The sequence below is a fragment of the Mchenga conophoros genome, linkage group LG4 (genome assembly GCF_057382185.1).
Source record: "Mchenga conophoros isolate Kocher_MC1m ecotype Shallow Benthic linkage group LG4, M_conophoros_male_GT1.1, whole genome shotgun sequence".
NCBI classification, from domain to species: Eukaryota; Metazoa; Chordata; class Actinopteri; order Cichliformes; family Cichlidae; genus Mchenga; species Mchenga conophoros.
In genome coordinates, this window is record NC_140529.1 from 22124287 (window position 1) to 22140180 (window position 15894).

The 15894-nt window shown below is 43.2% G+C and overlaps 1 protein-coding gene across 12 annotated transcripts in view; it reads right to left on the reverse strand.

The window, feature by feature from the left end:
* Window positions 1–15894, reverse strand: part of tnrc6c1 (trinucleotide repeat containing adaptor 6C1) — a 45141-nt gene that overhangs the window by 11158 nt on the left and 18089 nt on the right. For 10 of the 12 annotated variants that reach the window (XM_085271007.1, XM_085271015.1, XM_085271014.1 and 7 more), the window contains 5 exons: window positions 15403–15759; window positions 3294–5714; window positions 1618–1812; window positions 310–476; window positions 121–198 (listed from right to left, as the gene is read on the reverse strand). In XM_085271007.1, the coding sequence (XP_085127133.1) occupies window positions 121–198; window positions 310–476; window positions 1618–1812; window positions 3294–5714; window positions 15403–15759 (3218 nt within the window). Of the gene's footprint in view, window positions 1–120; window positions 199–309; window positions 477–1617; window positions 1813–3293; window positions 5715–9137; window positions 9279–15402; window positions 15760–15894 lie in introns of those variants that run through there. The other 2 variants (XM_085271017.1, XM_085271016.1) reach the window with 2 other exon arrangements.

Below are 15894 nucleotides of genomic sequence, written 5' to 3' on the forward strand. Positions count from 1 at the left end.
CATTTCATGATTAGCTTTATTATTATTAATTACTAGTCTTTTAATAAGAAGTTTATAAAATGGCTATTGAATGTTTTTTTTTATATATATTTATATTTGAAGAAAAGACTAAGCACTCACAGGGAAGCCCATGTCAGTCAGCTGCTTGATGAGACGATTCATGATCCAGACCTCATCCTGCTTCCCTGGGATCTTCCCCTGTAGGAGATGTGATCAAAAATGACAATGTCAGTGCAATTAACTGATTTCTTATGATGTCAAATAAAAGCATAAGGAAGTGTTCTTTATCCAAGCATTTGTGCTGCACACCTTTGGTGGGGGCTTTTTATTTGCATTGCTCCAAGAGTTACAGGAAGAGTTGCTCTCCTGGGAGGCAGTGCTATTCCACATGTCTACCTCCTCTGCATCCCACTGACCACCTGACAGGCTCAGGTCTTCACTTCCACCTCCCCATCCATCTTGCATAGGTTTGGGAGCTGGAAACAACCACACAAAAACGCATAACAACAAATAATAAGGGCAAAACAGGTACCTTATGTGGCATATTTGTGATGTTTGTCATTATTTAAAATAACATGCTCAAAGTACTACAATATCTCACATATCAACAGGATGGATACTGAAACCCAGTATTAGAACAATGACTGGGCCAAAGTATTAATAAAAAAAAAAAAAAAAAAACCTTGATTAAAGCAGAGTTCTGTTCTGTTTTTAATACCCATTATCTCTCTTTTAGAGCCTCTGAGTGTGAGTGCAGCTGTCTCTTACAACCATGGCTGCACTGTGCATCAAATACACAGACTTGCTCGAAAGTGTGGTTTCATTTCTGAAGAGTAAATGCTCACAACACTCAAAGCCACACATGCAACAAGTTTTTCTTTTTTTTTCTTTTTAAATATAAATATGCCAAGACGGAAACATGAGCAATATGTCAAAACATTTAGCAAAAGAGTAATTTGCCTTAGTTAAATTAACATCGTTGAATCACTAAAAGTAACCATTAGTCAGCTGAACGAGGCGTTTTGGTGGTTAAAAAAAAAAAAAAAAATGTTAACATTAAGAACATGAATGTAAGTTATCTGTTACCATGAGCACAAAGCTACTATTAATTCTATTGTTATTGTCTTTATAAATAACAAGAAGTTAATTATTAAAATAAGCAGTATGAATAAGAGCAACAGGTAAATTCTATTCTATTATCTACTATTCCCTGGTCCAAGTTAATCTCAACTATATGGGTAGGATGTTTGAACCACGCTTGACAACCTGGCTCAAAAGCACTGGGGATGGTTGGGTAATATGCATGAGTCTCTTAAGCTAGTAATGTTTATAATGCACAATTAAAAACTTGTTTGTACGATGTTTTACATCTAGTAAATGTGAAGGTTTTATGTTTCACATAGAGACTACGTCAAAAACATAATATAGCCACTAGGGGTCAGTGTAGATTTATGTGCAAAACCCAAGTACTCCTGCTTCCCTTGTGCCATATTGATGTCCTTGACTTGACTCACCGGGAGAGAATTTTTAAACTTCTGTTTTTAAGCAGTATAGCAACACATACAGTATGATTGTATCCCAAAGCTATCCACACTTGGACGAGACTGAGCCATTTACCAGGTTTACAAGATGCAGGTGTCATTGTCGGGTTGCCCCTGCCATAGCTCTCCGGATTGCTTTCCCCCCAGCCCCCACAGTTCCCGCTGGGTTTGCCCCAGGCAGACGTCCCATTATCCACGCTAACCGGGGAAGATGCAGGTTCCCCCCAGGAGCTCTCCGATTTTGTGTGGGAGCTGGATATCTCTCCCCAACCTGGAGGACACACAAACACAATCAGTACTACTCAGAAACCAATCAGATCATGCGGCGTTTTTTTCAATATTGTGACCACACAGTGTCAAACTAAACTACAAAGATTTTGTTGTTACGATACGCCATTTGTTCATTACACTGACTTCTGTTTGCAAAATTGTGTGTTTAAATGACAGTTAAGAGACCAAATCATTATTTCTTGCCCTTCATACAGAGCAACAATAAAGGCTCTTTGTGCCATACAGCACGGCCTGGTTTACTTTGCTAGCTAAGTTTAAATGTGCATGGTAGATGCCCAAGACACAGAAAATGGGATGGAAATCTAACAGTGATGTATGATTGTGTCTTGACCATATTCAATGTCTATATATACATAGAAAAACCAAACATTTTAGTATTTGATCCCTAATAACCTGAGGCTTAAATATAACTGAGTCCGGTTAACACCACTAAACTGATTTAGCCTTCTGCTTTGAAGTGTGAAATGCCAGCCATGCAGAGAGGCAGAAACCTGGGTTTGGCTTAGCAGGAAGGTTGATGGAGGGAGGAGATGCCCATTTAAGATTTGGCATGGTCCCATCCCTTTTGGCAAGAAAGACAGAGTGCTGTCTCTAGGCCTGCAGCAGCGCCAAGCTCAGTTTAGCTCTCTCCCCAAGGAAAGGTCAAGTCCCAAAGGCTGCTTCAAAATTATAGTTAACATTCAACCCTCTTGTGTCACTGGGTAAGAGGTGCACTGATCTAAACAAGATATAATCTCATCTGAAGAGTTTGTTTCTATCCATCGTAAGTCACTAAAACTCTATATTAAACAGCCAGTGAACAGCCTGCTGTCAGGATTGATCCAAAGGGTTCAACATGAAGAGTCAAATGAGGGCCAGCAGGAGGCTTCTGCCCAGTGCATAGTGTCTTGCTCCTCCTCCTCCTGTTCCTCACTTCAACTACTGACAGATGGTGGCTCCTATATAATTACACACTTCCTATCCATCTCAAACAGTTTATGGTGAATCAATATTTTCACGAGGCCCTTTGTAAACAGCATTCTTGTGTTTCCTCTGCCATGTGAGGTTGCCAGGGTTGCCCCCATAGTCGAGCCGAGAGTTGTGAAGTGTGAGGGCGTCACTGAGGGACAGGCCTGGCCCTACCCACCTGATTTAGATAGTTGATTAGAGGCAAATCCAAAGAGAGTAAACTAGGTTAAGATATTACCTTTAAGTGGATCAACAGCTTGGAGCTTAGCAGCGGACAAAGCCAACCACCAAACAAGCTTTTTAGCACCTTTTGCTTTGAACAGTGAACAAGGATGAAGAAACTAGGAAACCCAGGCAGGCATTATAGTTTACCATTAACTAGATTAAACTCATTGAAATCAAAATTTGAATGCTGACTGTGTATATTAACTATACATTGTTAGCATTCATAAACAGGGAAATCTGAGCAAGTCATGTTACAGTCTGCATAATATATAGTTTATATCACCTTACCTTGAGCCATCAGGGGACCTCTGCTGTGAGATGCTCCAGGCTGGTGTTGCACAGTAGGATCCAAAGGCCCGCTGGTGGGGCCTGAGTTCTGGCTGTTTTGGCTGTGGCTCTGTAGGGGTGCAGGTGGCCCGTGGTAAGGGTGATTGAGAGGGTGGGGATGGTTGTTGTTGGTGCTGGGGGGATTATTGCCTCCAGTAGTAACTTTAGCTTGGGACGATCCTGAATTGTTCCTGTCCCACAGATTGACTGCCTTGTTGTAGGTACCGGGATCGCCCCAAGCAGAGGTCCCGTCATCGATCTCCATCTTGCGTCGGATGGAAGGAGGGGAAGGCTCTTCCCAGCCTGTAGGCTCAGTTGTTGAGGATTCCTGCTTATTTCCACCCCTACCTGGACCTTGTTTCACTGAGCCCGATCCCCCCCAGGACCCCATGCTCCCTCCTCCATTGTTACCACTAGGCCCATCTTGAGGCTTGCCCCCCCAGCCTTGAGAGGGACCACTGGGTCGCTGAGGAAGTGACTCTCCCCAGCCACCATTACCTCCAGGTCCTTGAGAAGACATTCCCCAGCCTCGTGGTTCTCCTTCCCAAGCAGTAGTGGGACTCTTTTTACTCTCTTCTGAGTCCCCCCACTCTGCTGTGTTATTGCTCACTCCACTGCTAGCCCAAGTGTGAGATGCTTTGGGCTGTTCTCCCCAGTTCTGGGATCCTGACTTGATGTGAGAATCTTCCCACCCACTTGGCTTCTCTCCCCAGGACTGACCACCATTTTTGGGTATACTGGTGCTTGGACCTCCTGGTGGAGGGTTTCCCCAACCACCAGGGCCACCTGGGGGCTTGATGTTGCTGGGTGGCTCTCCCCAACCAGAGCTTGGCTGGTTGGTAGCTGCTATGTTACCACCCCAACTAGAAGTGCCCTGAGAACCAGGCGCATCATTTTTGCTCCCAGAGTCAGTCATCTGGCTAGGGCCTGTGTTAGTGTTGGAGGGCCCCTGGGCATCGACTGGAGTGGTTGAGCCAGAGCCCCATGATCCAGTGCCTACATCACTCTTACGTTTGGTATCGTCCATGTCCCAGGAAGTGTGCTGGCGAACGGGAGTCTGTCCCCAGCCACTGTTGCACAGCACCCTGGGGTCCAGATCCTGGGCAGGCATCAAAGGAGCTGATTTTTCTCTGGATGACCGGTCTTTTTGCTGGGGATGGCCTTCCATGCTGTCACTGCTTCCTTCACTAGCCGCAGCTGTGCTTACAGCCCTGCTCCATGAGATGGACTGAGAGTCCTGTGCGGGAGAGCTGGGTGTATCCCATCCTCCCTGGGTCTCTTCAGGGTGTTCACCCCAGCCTCCAGAGTTCCCTGTTCCATCTCCTTCATGGCCCCAGCCAGGTGCCTCCTTAGATGAACTTGCCTTTGAGTTGCCACTGTTACCCCATACTGAATTACCATCTTCACCATTGACCTGTGAGCCTCCTGGCGGTGGCTGGGTCATGGAACCCAAGCCTACAGGTGCACTTCCCCAGCCAGGCAAACTGCGGATGGGGCTGGGGGGTTCCTGCTTATTAGTGTGATTTGGTCCATCAGTTTTAAGGTTCTGAGGTTCTGAACTGAAAGACACATTCGTGGACGGGGAGGGGTGTGGCTCTGCATCAGAGGCCATCATGGTAATCCAGGCATTGCCAATCCCCGAGGAGTTGCTGTTAGTGTTGGCTCCGGTACAGGTGCTGGTCTGGGCTGGTGGGGGGCCAGGTGGATTGCAGAGGTTGGGTGTAGAGTGAGGAGGTGAAATGGTGTTGGCTCCCCCTGAGCTGCCTCCCCCTGTGCCACTTCCGTCATGCCCCAACATGGGCCAGGCAGACGGGTTGGCATTAGGGTTTAGGTTCAAGTTAAAGTTGGTGCTGGAGGATGATGAAGGACCCCAGCTCCTAGTACTGCCTCCTCCTCCTGGGCTGTCACTCTTCGTTTCACTCCCCATTGAGGACTGAGGGGGGCAATGGGAAGATACAGCCCCAGGGCCCCAGCTGCGACTGGCTGCAACCTGGCCAGAGAGCATGCTGGTTCCAGTATGATTGGCAGGGCTGGGCCCACTGTTGGCTTTGCTGCTGAGGTGGTTGGCAGGGAAGTGGCCTGTTTGGCTATTTGCTCCCGTGGCCATACTCACTGTACTACAACTACTGCTAGTACTACTGCTTCTGCTGCTGCTGGTCAGGTGACCAGAGTCAGTGTCCAAAGGGCATCCTCCTGGAGGGACCTGGCTCTGGCTGAGTGTAATAGAAGGCCAAGCCTCTGTGTCCTTCTGGTCGATAATTAGTTGATCCCAGCCACTGAGATTGGTGGAAGATGCAGCACTCGTAGCACTTCTGTTGGCTGGCAGGTGCCCCCAGAGGGGATTATCATACTGGGCTCCCTGGCCACTCTGTGGGGGCAGTTCTGTGTGAAAGACACACACAAGGAAAATAGACACACACAAAAAAAATCATGAGCCATAAGCAGGAGCAACAGGATAACAGCAGAGAGACTAAGTTGCATACGTCATCACACCCACATTTGCTTAGTAAGATTGAAATACCATGGCAACATGCAATGTGTCTTCACCATGCTTTATAAATGAAAATACATACCACCCACATAAAAATAAATAAATAAAAGGAAAAATTACTAATATGATAACAGAGGGGGCTTTAATTAGTAAATGAATAAAAATTATGTACTTTATTTGTATACTACACATTTCTAAAGGAACAAACACTTTAAAATATGTCATTTATCAAAATAAGGTGCCGTGCATTCAGTACGTTTAAAGAATTTGTAGTAAAACATATTATATTTTTCTCTCGTCTTTCCCTCAAATGTTCAATTAGTTTAGTGCAATTCTTTAAAAAATGGCAGTGATAACATTGCTTTTCTAATTGAAAATGATTGAAAAGTTATGAGTATTTAAAGAAAGGAACAACAGAAAGATTGGAAACGTGGTACAAAGCTAGAATACTATCTTGGAACCTTTTAAGCTAATTGGTAACATGATTAGATAAAAAAGTTTCCAGAGAGGCTGATGGGAAGAAGTTCATACAGACTGCAAGAGGAAGTATTTTATATTTTATCATAAAAAAACAAACAAACTGCTCTACGTATAATAATAATAATAATAACTATTATTATCATCATTGTGATTATTATTATGTATTGTAGGTCATAAAAAGATTCAGGCTCAGGAATACTTGTCAACATTATCACTGCATTCATGAATGCAAGTTAAAACTACGCTACCATTTAAAAAAACAAAACTGCCTCATTCTATGGGCCTCAGGTAATTTAAGATTGACTGAGGAGAAGTGGAACAATGTTCTGTGGTCTGACCAATCAAAATGAGCAATTTCTGGGAGAAATAATGGAAGTGGAATGCTCCAGACGGAAAAGGACAGGGACATTCCAGCTTGCAATCAACACACAATTCAAAAGCCAGGAACCGTGATGCAGAGGTGCTTTAGTGGACATGGCAAGTCTCCACCTGTGCACCATTAATCCTGACAGATATATGTGCACAGGCTTTAGAGCAACATATGCTGCTATCTAGGGAATGTCTTTTTTAGTGAATGACTGACCCATATCAGCAAATCAATAACAAACCAAATTCTGCATGTATTTCAAATGCACTGAAATGTATTTATTTTTGTAATACCTTCAGGTAAAAATAACATAGTCTTAATTTTTTGACAGCTTTGCTCTTTATTTTACTATGCATGTATACAGCTCAAGCATCAATAATAAAGTTTTCAGTTTCTAAGGTTATTTATAACAAACAAGGTTAAAAATAAATCAAATTAAAAACATTTGCATGTAAAATATTTTTGCTGAAATAATTTAACACACACTGCAAACAGAAGTCATAACAGATAGATACTGCACCTTTCCAACTAGTGACGCACAGATCTGATATGTGATATTCCTTTATTGTTGGGGCCTCTCTGTTTACTACAACAGTTGTCAGCACACAGAGCACAGGCTGAATTAATGCTGCGCTCATTTTACCTCTGAAGTTGAAGCTGGGAGTGATGCCACTGCTGTGGTAGCAGTAGTAAAAGCAAGAAATAGCAGGATTTATTTTGGTCTTTAGCAAGGTCGAACCATTCATCCATCGCCAGCAATAACACACAATACCTTGGTCGTTTTTCTGTGTACAGCTTGCTTAGCGAGTCACAAATACACAACATTTATAGCACAGATTCCCAGTTTTACTACTGTTGACGTGCACTGCCACCATCTTGGATTATGAAGTCGGGGTTGGCGGGGCTTCTCCAACTTTCTGAGTGGAAAAATCCTACAACTGGAAGGCAGCATAACACAATATGAGGGAGCTATCAATTCAGCTGCACTGGCTCCCCATTAACTCCAGAGTTAATTTTAAATAAAACATGCTTTTGGGCAAGTTTTTGTTTTTTAATGTTCATTTTGTTGTGACATTTATATTCAAAGGTGCTAAATAAACAAAAATGCTTCCCCATCAGCGTCTCTTGTGTTTGGTTTAACACCTGTTTTAAAGCCTTCGTTTCACTCATGGTAACACAAGTCAACTCAGTTATTTCAGATTTCCTGTTTCTTTTGAGCTCTACTCCAGCTGAGATACAAGTGTGTGACTCAACACATTCCTGTTGTGAGCAGGGCTATATTAGAAGCTAGCGTTATTGTAAAGGAAAACAGTAAACAGTAGTGATCCTCACACTCAACTTAAATAACCCTAGTGCAAATAATTATTATCTATTAAATTTTTTAATTCATTTCTGTGTCCCAAGTTATTTCACTAATAAATACCAATTTAGTACATATATATATATATATATATATATTAAACTCCAGCATCTTAATTTACAAAGTTCATAAAGCAACAATTAGGCTAAATGATGTTATCTTACATTATTCTTTCCATCAGACTGTGGATTACAGCTCAAAGTTGTCACAGGGCCTGTACTCAGTATTGGCAGTTACCCAAAGCCATTGTAATGGTGTAGTATAGGAACTGGAAAAAGCTGGATTGGAGCATCCTTATACCAAAAAGTCAAAAAAGGAATTCCATACTTGGGAACCATGTTGCAGAATGCAATCAATGACAACATCTTTTACTTACGACCGCTACACCTCAGAAAACATCCATCTACCCATACAACTGCATGCAAAAATGCTTCATCTTATTTCTCCGAGAGCGAGTAGAATGGATCAAGCAATCCGGCTGCGATTTTCAGCACTGAAACAATAAACTCTACTCCAATCATCAACCTTGCGCCACCTCACTGGCTCATTTCTGCTACATCTCAAACTGAAGCCTCTGTTGTTTACATGCGCCCTCACATGCGTGCATAGTTTGTATGCAAATACGGCGACTGTCACAACAACAGGAGGGAAGTGATAGGATGCGTGCACCAAGATGTTTTCAAGCTTACTTTAATGCTTGCAACTACAGACAAGGGAGAGAGGGTGCAGAAGAGAGCAAGGGGGAGAAAAAAAAAAAAAGAAAGAAAGAAAAAGAGGGCAATGTATTTCTGACACACACAGCGCCGTCGTTCTGTAGCGTCACTCGACTGAGAAGTGCAGGGCCGCCATTTTCTCAGTCCTGAACTAGAGCCAAAAAGGCTCTGATCTCCTGTCTGGATAACCAGTGCTCCTGCTTCAACAGCACACATGCTTTCCTCACAATAACACACACAGAACATCGTAACACGACACTGCATGCTCGACAGTGTACTGTCGCTTTAATATTTAAAAGTGCGCAAACGCAATCAGCCGAAACAACACAGGGATGGGAGGAAAAACAGAGAGCAAGAAGAAAGTAGAAGAGTGTGCAACACAGTAATGAAATACCTGTGGAGAGGTGCCTCCCGACCATCCTGTAAAGAGCTAGGTTGTGTGCAACGCAGCGACCATCCTTGTCTCAATATGTCTGCTCGGCTCGCCAAGCTTCTGAGGCTCATATCTGAAATGCTGCCAAGAAGTTGCACAGCTCTTGCACGGCATGAGACAACCCCCCCCCCCCCCATCCTCCTCCACCACCTCCCTTCCTTCCTCACCCCTCTTGCTCGGCCCCTCCCACTAACCCTGCTCTGACTGGGTCTTTCCTCTCCTATCTATTGCTTCTCTCCGGCTTTATTTATATCGCGCTCTATTCCTATCCTGATGGAGGATATTCTCCCTCTCTGGAAAAGCACCGAGACGCGGCCGACTCAGCGGGGAGGGGGAGGGGATGAGAGTGAGAGAAACAGAGGGGAGACTTTTATTATTCACTCTCAAGCCATGATGTAAAACAAAAAAAGCAGGGCTCTTCTCTCCCGCCCATGCCCTCACATCTTTCAACCTTTCAAAACTGTCACTAAACATTTAGCTCCGTCTGCAATTAGTGCTGCCGCCCACGACGGAAAACCTCTTGAATAGCGGCAGCAGGCGAAAGAGAGCGAGAGAAGCCCTTCAGAGCTGGAATGGCAATTTTCCTCACACATGAACAGACACAGGATAAGAATGCACAGGATGACAAATGTCGATTTTTGTCAAAATTTATGGCTGCAAGTCGGAAATGCAGTAATCAAAAACAGAGCTGTCACTTTGGGGAGATGGTTTCTGGACACATGAAATAAGCAAGGTTGAAGGGATCTGCTAATTTGTGTGTGATTTAGTCTGGTTCAAAACATGGTGCTGGAGTGACGCGCACAGAGACAACAGAGGAAGATACCCATGAGATAGAAGGCAGAGAGGGAAGAGGATAGGAAGAGCAGGGAGCAGCAGCTCCCTAGATCAAGGCTGCTATTGTTTACAAATGATCCCAGCACCCACACAAGACAATAAGTCAATGTTTAGTGGAGAACAGAGTCCCTTTATGGCTGAAGTTCAGCCCCCTGTGCCTCTCGGCTGTGAGGTCCTAATGCACGGTGAGGTCATGGCCACTCGCTCGCTTTGTGTGCTAACTTACACAAAGTACAGATGGTGCATCCAAGTAGAGGAAAAAACAAATAGCTTCCTGACAACAACTCGGATGCTTCGTTGTATATCTATTACTTTATCGTGCAGCAAACTGTAAAAGCAAAAGCTACAGTTTAAAAGAAAGCTAAAGCATTCGGATATCCAGTGGTGGGATCACTAAAATTTGAAATGTTCAAGTATTTAGTTTGTGATCCTTTAGCTTGGAAAGCTAGGTGGTCTGTGTGATTCAGGTCAAAAGCTGGTGGAGGATTGTTTGCTTTAAAAATTCTCTTTCAAAAAGCGGTTAACACACTTTGGGTCATTTTGCTGAATGCTCATTTTTCTTGATTGTAAAATGATGCGGTCTGATCTGGTACTGGACTGCCTGTGTGCCTTCTGTTCTCTGTCCTTCACTTTAACATTTGTACAACACACCTGACTAGAGGCGAGGGAAGCTCGAGTTTCCTTGCTGAAGTGGCCTTCTTTGTGCAAACAATGCTTTAACGTTTCCCTTTTCACCTTCCCAAGAAATGTACGGCATGCACAATTTGCTCAACTATGCCTTCTATTTTCTGTAAAGTACTCCTATGAACTTGACGGATGTTTGGTAATAGAAATCTGAATACTTTCACGGCCAATGTATTCTCAGAGGGTGTACTTGTGGAGGAAATGGAGATGAGGGTAGAACAAGGGAGGGATCCAGAGGAACGAAAACATAAAAGAAAGAAGTCAGAAAATGAAGGACAAAGATGGATGTTGAGAGATAGGAGGAGGAAATAATCTAGGAGGGCTATGTGGGCCTCAGCTGTACTGATCCTGGCTTAATGAAGTCCCTGAGGGGCACAGAGACTGGATGGTACAGAGCTGACAATGCATGCTGCCAGCCAGATGAATGAACTCTCTGATAAACACACAAACGTGCACCTCCCAGGAATCTGCTACCTCTGCCTATGATGGTCTCAAACGCCACACTGCGTTTGATTTGATGCATTGTAATCAGTGCAAAACATTACAGCAGCGGCAGCAGGGGTTCGTTTTATCAAACTTATTGATAGAATGGGTTTGATGCAGAAACATTGCAAAAACAATTGTTCTGCGTCATGCTATACTATTTTGAAGTCTCAGTACTACAAAACAAGACAACTAAAAAAAAAAAAAAATTGTCTTTCCTACTTTGATATTTCCTGTTCTACTTCTGCACAAAGCAACAAAAATAACACAAGAGGGACTCAAAAATTCGGCGAATTTGTGATGTAGAAACTGTTGGGAAGTTGAATTAACTAGTTTAATTTTTATTACAATGCAACCCACTTACTGACCTTAACTGGGGCAAGTTGTATCCAACATTTCATTGCTGATATTATGGAGCATCTTTGCTCTACAAATCCTTTTAGGCACTTTTCAGCTCAGCTCACATGAGCTGATTTGATGGGGGTTTTTTTCCCCATGAGACAGAAAAATGTGTAAATGTGTTTGCAGTTTTGCACAAATTGTTAGAGGAATTGTAATGATTTTTTAAAAATTACATATCAGCTAGAGATGATGATTAATCAAAAACGCTATTAATAGGGTTGGTAGCCACTAATGTGACACATTTTTGTTATAAGCATTACAATTCCAGTTGATAGCACGCAGAAAATGGCCCTTTTGCACACCCACACCACAACAAGATGCAAGACAAAGCTATTTAGTCACTGCATGCTGTGTTTGGGATATTCTGCAATAATGGCAAGTTTTAGTGTTACAGATTTAAGAGTTAGAGTTGAGGCAGGGTTAAACTGTATGGCAACAGTGACCCGGATATCCTGACAAGGCAAAGTGGAACAGGACACAATGCCAGCTGTCATCAACCACAGGCATAACCAGCAGATTTGTTGAAGGCAAATATAACACTCCTCAATAGATATTTGCAGCGCAGCAGTAGCAACAAAGCCAAAGTGGCACAGATAGCTTGCTAAATTCTCTGACAAACAAGGGTGAGATAAGGACAGGAGCTGTGCGTATATACATAAGCAAAACCTGATTTAATGGATGCTTTCTTTGCAACTGCTTTGCCGATAATCTCAACATTATCTCAAGGGGAAAAGAATGGCAGAAGGACAATCTGTGCCTTTTAAAAAGTACACAGCAAAGACATCTGGCCATCATGTTTGGCTGTCAGTATCATCTTTCTCCTCCCTCTCTAAAGGATAAACCAGGTCAAGGTCTTTCTTCAACATGCCAGTCTTAAAATAGCTTGGTGTCATGCCTTCTCTACATGAAAGGGCCTCGGGATATGAATTGTTGCAAAGCAAAAAAACAAAACAGCAACATCAGGGAGAGAGTGATAATAATGGGAAGACTCACAGTTACACATATAATATAGTATGTGGAGCCTGACTAATCACAGATACTTTACATTCTTTACTTACAGTATGTGTGAGCATGTGTTTTGGCGTGGCAGAGGTTGAGGAAAAGAACAACCAGCACACCAGACAAAGTCAGAAGAGCAGGGACACAGTGTAAGAAAGACAAGATAGAAGAAAATAAAATTTTTAAAAAAATCAGCGAGAGCTGATGTTTAATCACATCACAAGATGTCCCAGTCCTCTTTGAGGGGATTCCCAAGGCTTTTTTACAGCATCATCAGCAGACTTAAAGAGCACATCAAGTCTAGCAAGCATGTACTCACTCTCTCTCTGCTCCACCAGACAAGCCATTAGCACATTAGCTGCACTGTCCTTTCACTTGACAAAGACGGCTCATACCACAATGTTATGCCATTTTTGTCTTAATGCAGCTTATGGGCATAAAAAACCTGATCATGTTTTAAGGGCTTTTCCCACAGAGCATTACACAAATACAAAAAGGGGGTAGCTATAAATTTTAGCACTTTCAACCATGCAGTCATAACAGTTCACCTAAACAAGTCAAGTCAAAGGGAGGCCAGGATTTCCCTATGTAATATCCTCACATATCCCTGATAGAGACAGCCGTTTAATCCAGAGAATAGCTAATAATCTTTATGACATACAATCTTAACTCTTGCCCTGAGCCTGGACTATTAAACACACCAGCTGTTTACTGTTATGAGTCAAGTTGAGCAGGGACATTCAAGTTATGACTGTTTACGTTAACATACATTCGCATGTATACACAGTGGTGCACACAGAATTACCTTTACTGCTCGTCAAAAGGCCTCATGTGGGCAGGTAATGAAATACAGTGTAAAATGAGATGGAAACATGATAAAACTAGAAGAGCAAAAGGGAACTCAGTGAAACTCGACTGAAGTTAACTAAAGAGACATATGACGAATCACAAGGGGAGATGGCGCAGAGTCATGCTTGTGCAAAACTGTCCATTTGAGCTGCCTTTAGTGTTGTGAGGTCGTTCTGTCTGTCTGTCATAATGTAATCAGTCCGTTTAAAGACGCAGAGAGAGCAAAAGCAGAGCCGAACCAGCCTGCCAGAGAGGGGCGGGGAGAAACAGCAGCTTTTACCGTAAGCCATGAGTCACTTCAGCCCACAGAACTGGATGTCTGCCATGCTAGTTCTCTCCTTCTTTCTTTTATTCCTTCTCACTCGGTCTTTCTATCTATGCCAGGTCAGGCCCACTGAGGCAGCCAGCTAGCTTGCTAGCTAGTGCAGTGTTGCTCCGCCTACAAAAGCAGGAAATACTGAAGGGATGGTCAGGAAAGCTCAAGAAAGAGTAGGAGGAAGATGATAATGGAGGAGGTGGTGGAGGTGGAGGCGGAGACAGAGACGTGGACAGGATAAACATCTTATCACCATGGAGATAAGGCTGCACTCAAACAGCAGACGACACATTTATGAGAAAGTTTGTGCTGCTCCTCAGGCATTGAAAAGTGTCCAGTGCCCCTAAAGTGTCACCAAAGAGCACCTTTTTAGGAAATAACCGTTCCCTGCCGCCACTTAAAAACACATAAGAACCTGATTTACTGCCAAACATAAAACCACAGGAAGGAGAGTACACAGACACACAAAGATAGCCAGCTGTGTTTACTTGCCATCCTTTACCCCAGTATTCCTACATCCACATCCCTAATTCCCAGACAGGCTGAATGAAAATAAACAATAGCCAGCGGCACCTGTGCATTTGCACAGCCTTGCAGGTACACTGCATGATTACCAGCACAGTGCCTTACAAAAACAGGAGTGGATACAGCCATTGCTTTTTAAGAATGCCAGAACTCTTTGGCACAGCTGAGATAAGTCAAACAGATATTAGTAGAGATCTTTGAAGAACCAACACTGTTGTTGTTGTGGCATGACATACTTTTTGACTAAGTAGCTGTAGCCAGCCAAAGTTATTATTGGAGTAGTGTTCTACATGTTGCAACTAAAACTGCAGACTTGACAGTGACTGATGGGATACACTCAAATTTGCTCGAGTACAGACTGAACCAAGAGTTTACATCCTGCAGCAATGAGTACCTGCACTCTCTAATTGTATTAAGTAACGTCAACTTTATTTTGTCTTGTTTGATTAAATTTTAGTGATGCAGACAGTGAGAGCAAGAAAGTGTTGTCCATGCAGAAGCCTGATTAAAATGTGTAGCATCTTACTATAATACACAATCTGTATGTGTGTTTGTTTCCTTGTCCATTTACTCCTCTTACAAGACCAGGATGAGGGGACACACAGGTACATTTTAGGTCCCTGAAGGTTTTTAACTATATCAAGTCTTGTGACCATGTCATGTTGCCAAGCAACAACCTAGCAACAGGGCTAAAATCAACTGTTTTTAACATTTGTGCACCTATAAAAAGCATCATCCAATTTTATTTCACGATATCTAATTTGTATCCACAAAACATGTATTATATATGACATGTTATGATGCCATCAGGTTACCTGGCAACCACCTAGCAATGTGCTAAAATGAAGAAGCATTGCTGCTCCCACAACACATTATAAAAGCAGCGTATCATTTTTATCCCATCACAAGCAGGTCAAACAATATTATAGGAAGTGCATCATCTATATGTATAACATAATGTAACTCCACTGAATTTCACTCCTCATTCTCAATTTATATCCACTTCATGTGGATAAGCTGAATATATCATCAGTAAAACAAGTAATTCCAAATAACCTCTTACGATTTATGTAATTAAACATCACAAGATTTTTTTTTAGAAAACATTAAATGTACTTATTCAAACCAACAGACCTGTGGGCAAGCTGGCTGCAGTGGAAGAGGAGCAGGAAAGAGAGGCGTGTATGGCTACTGTTGCTGCTGCAGGTTCACTAGTGGTGGGACGTCCCGTGGTGATGAGAGGCAGCGTCCCCAAGGGAAGAGGCTGGCCCCGCTTTAACAGCTGCTTGTGCTCCTGCTGACGAAAGCGTGGGGGCACCTCTCTGGGCGGGTAGCGCTGCTGGAGCGGAGTCTGGGACTGCTGTGCTGTCTGCGGCTGACCTCCGGAGGGGATGCGCTTGCCATTTCCACTGCTTGGGGGTACAGATGGGATGGCACTGGGGTTGACGGGGGGAAGAGGAGGGCTGGGGTTGAGCTTGGTAGAGTCTGGCACTGATGAAATGGGTGGGGATAAGTAACAACAAGAAAACAGAAATGCAGGGATGAGGAAGGGTAAAGCAGAGCTGTTGAGCACACACTAGTACTAAAATACTATGATTAGTTGCAAATGGACTGGTCCATATTCCA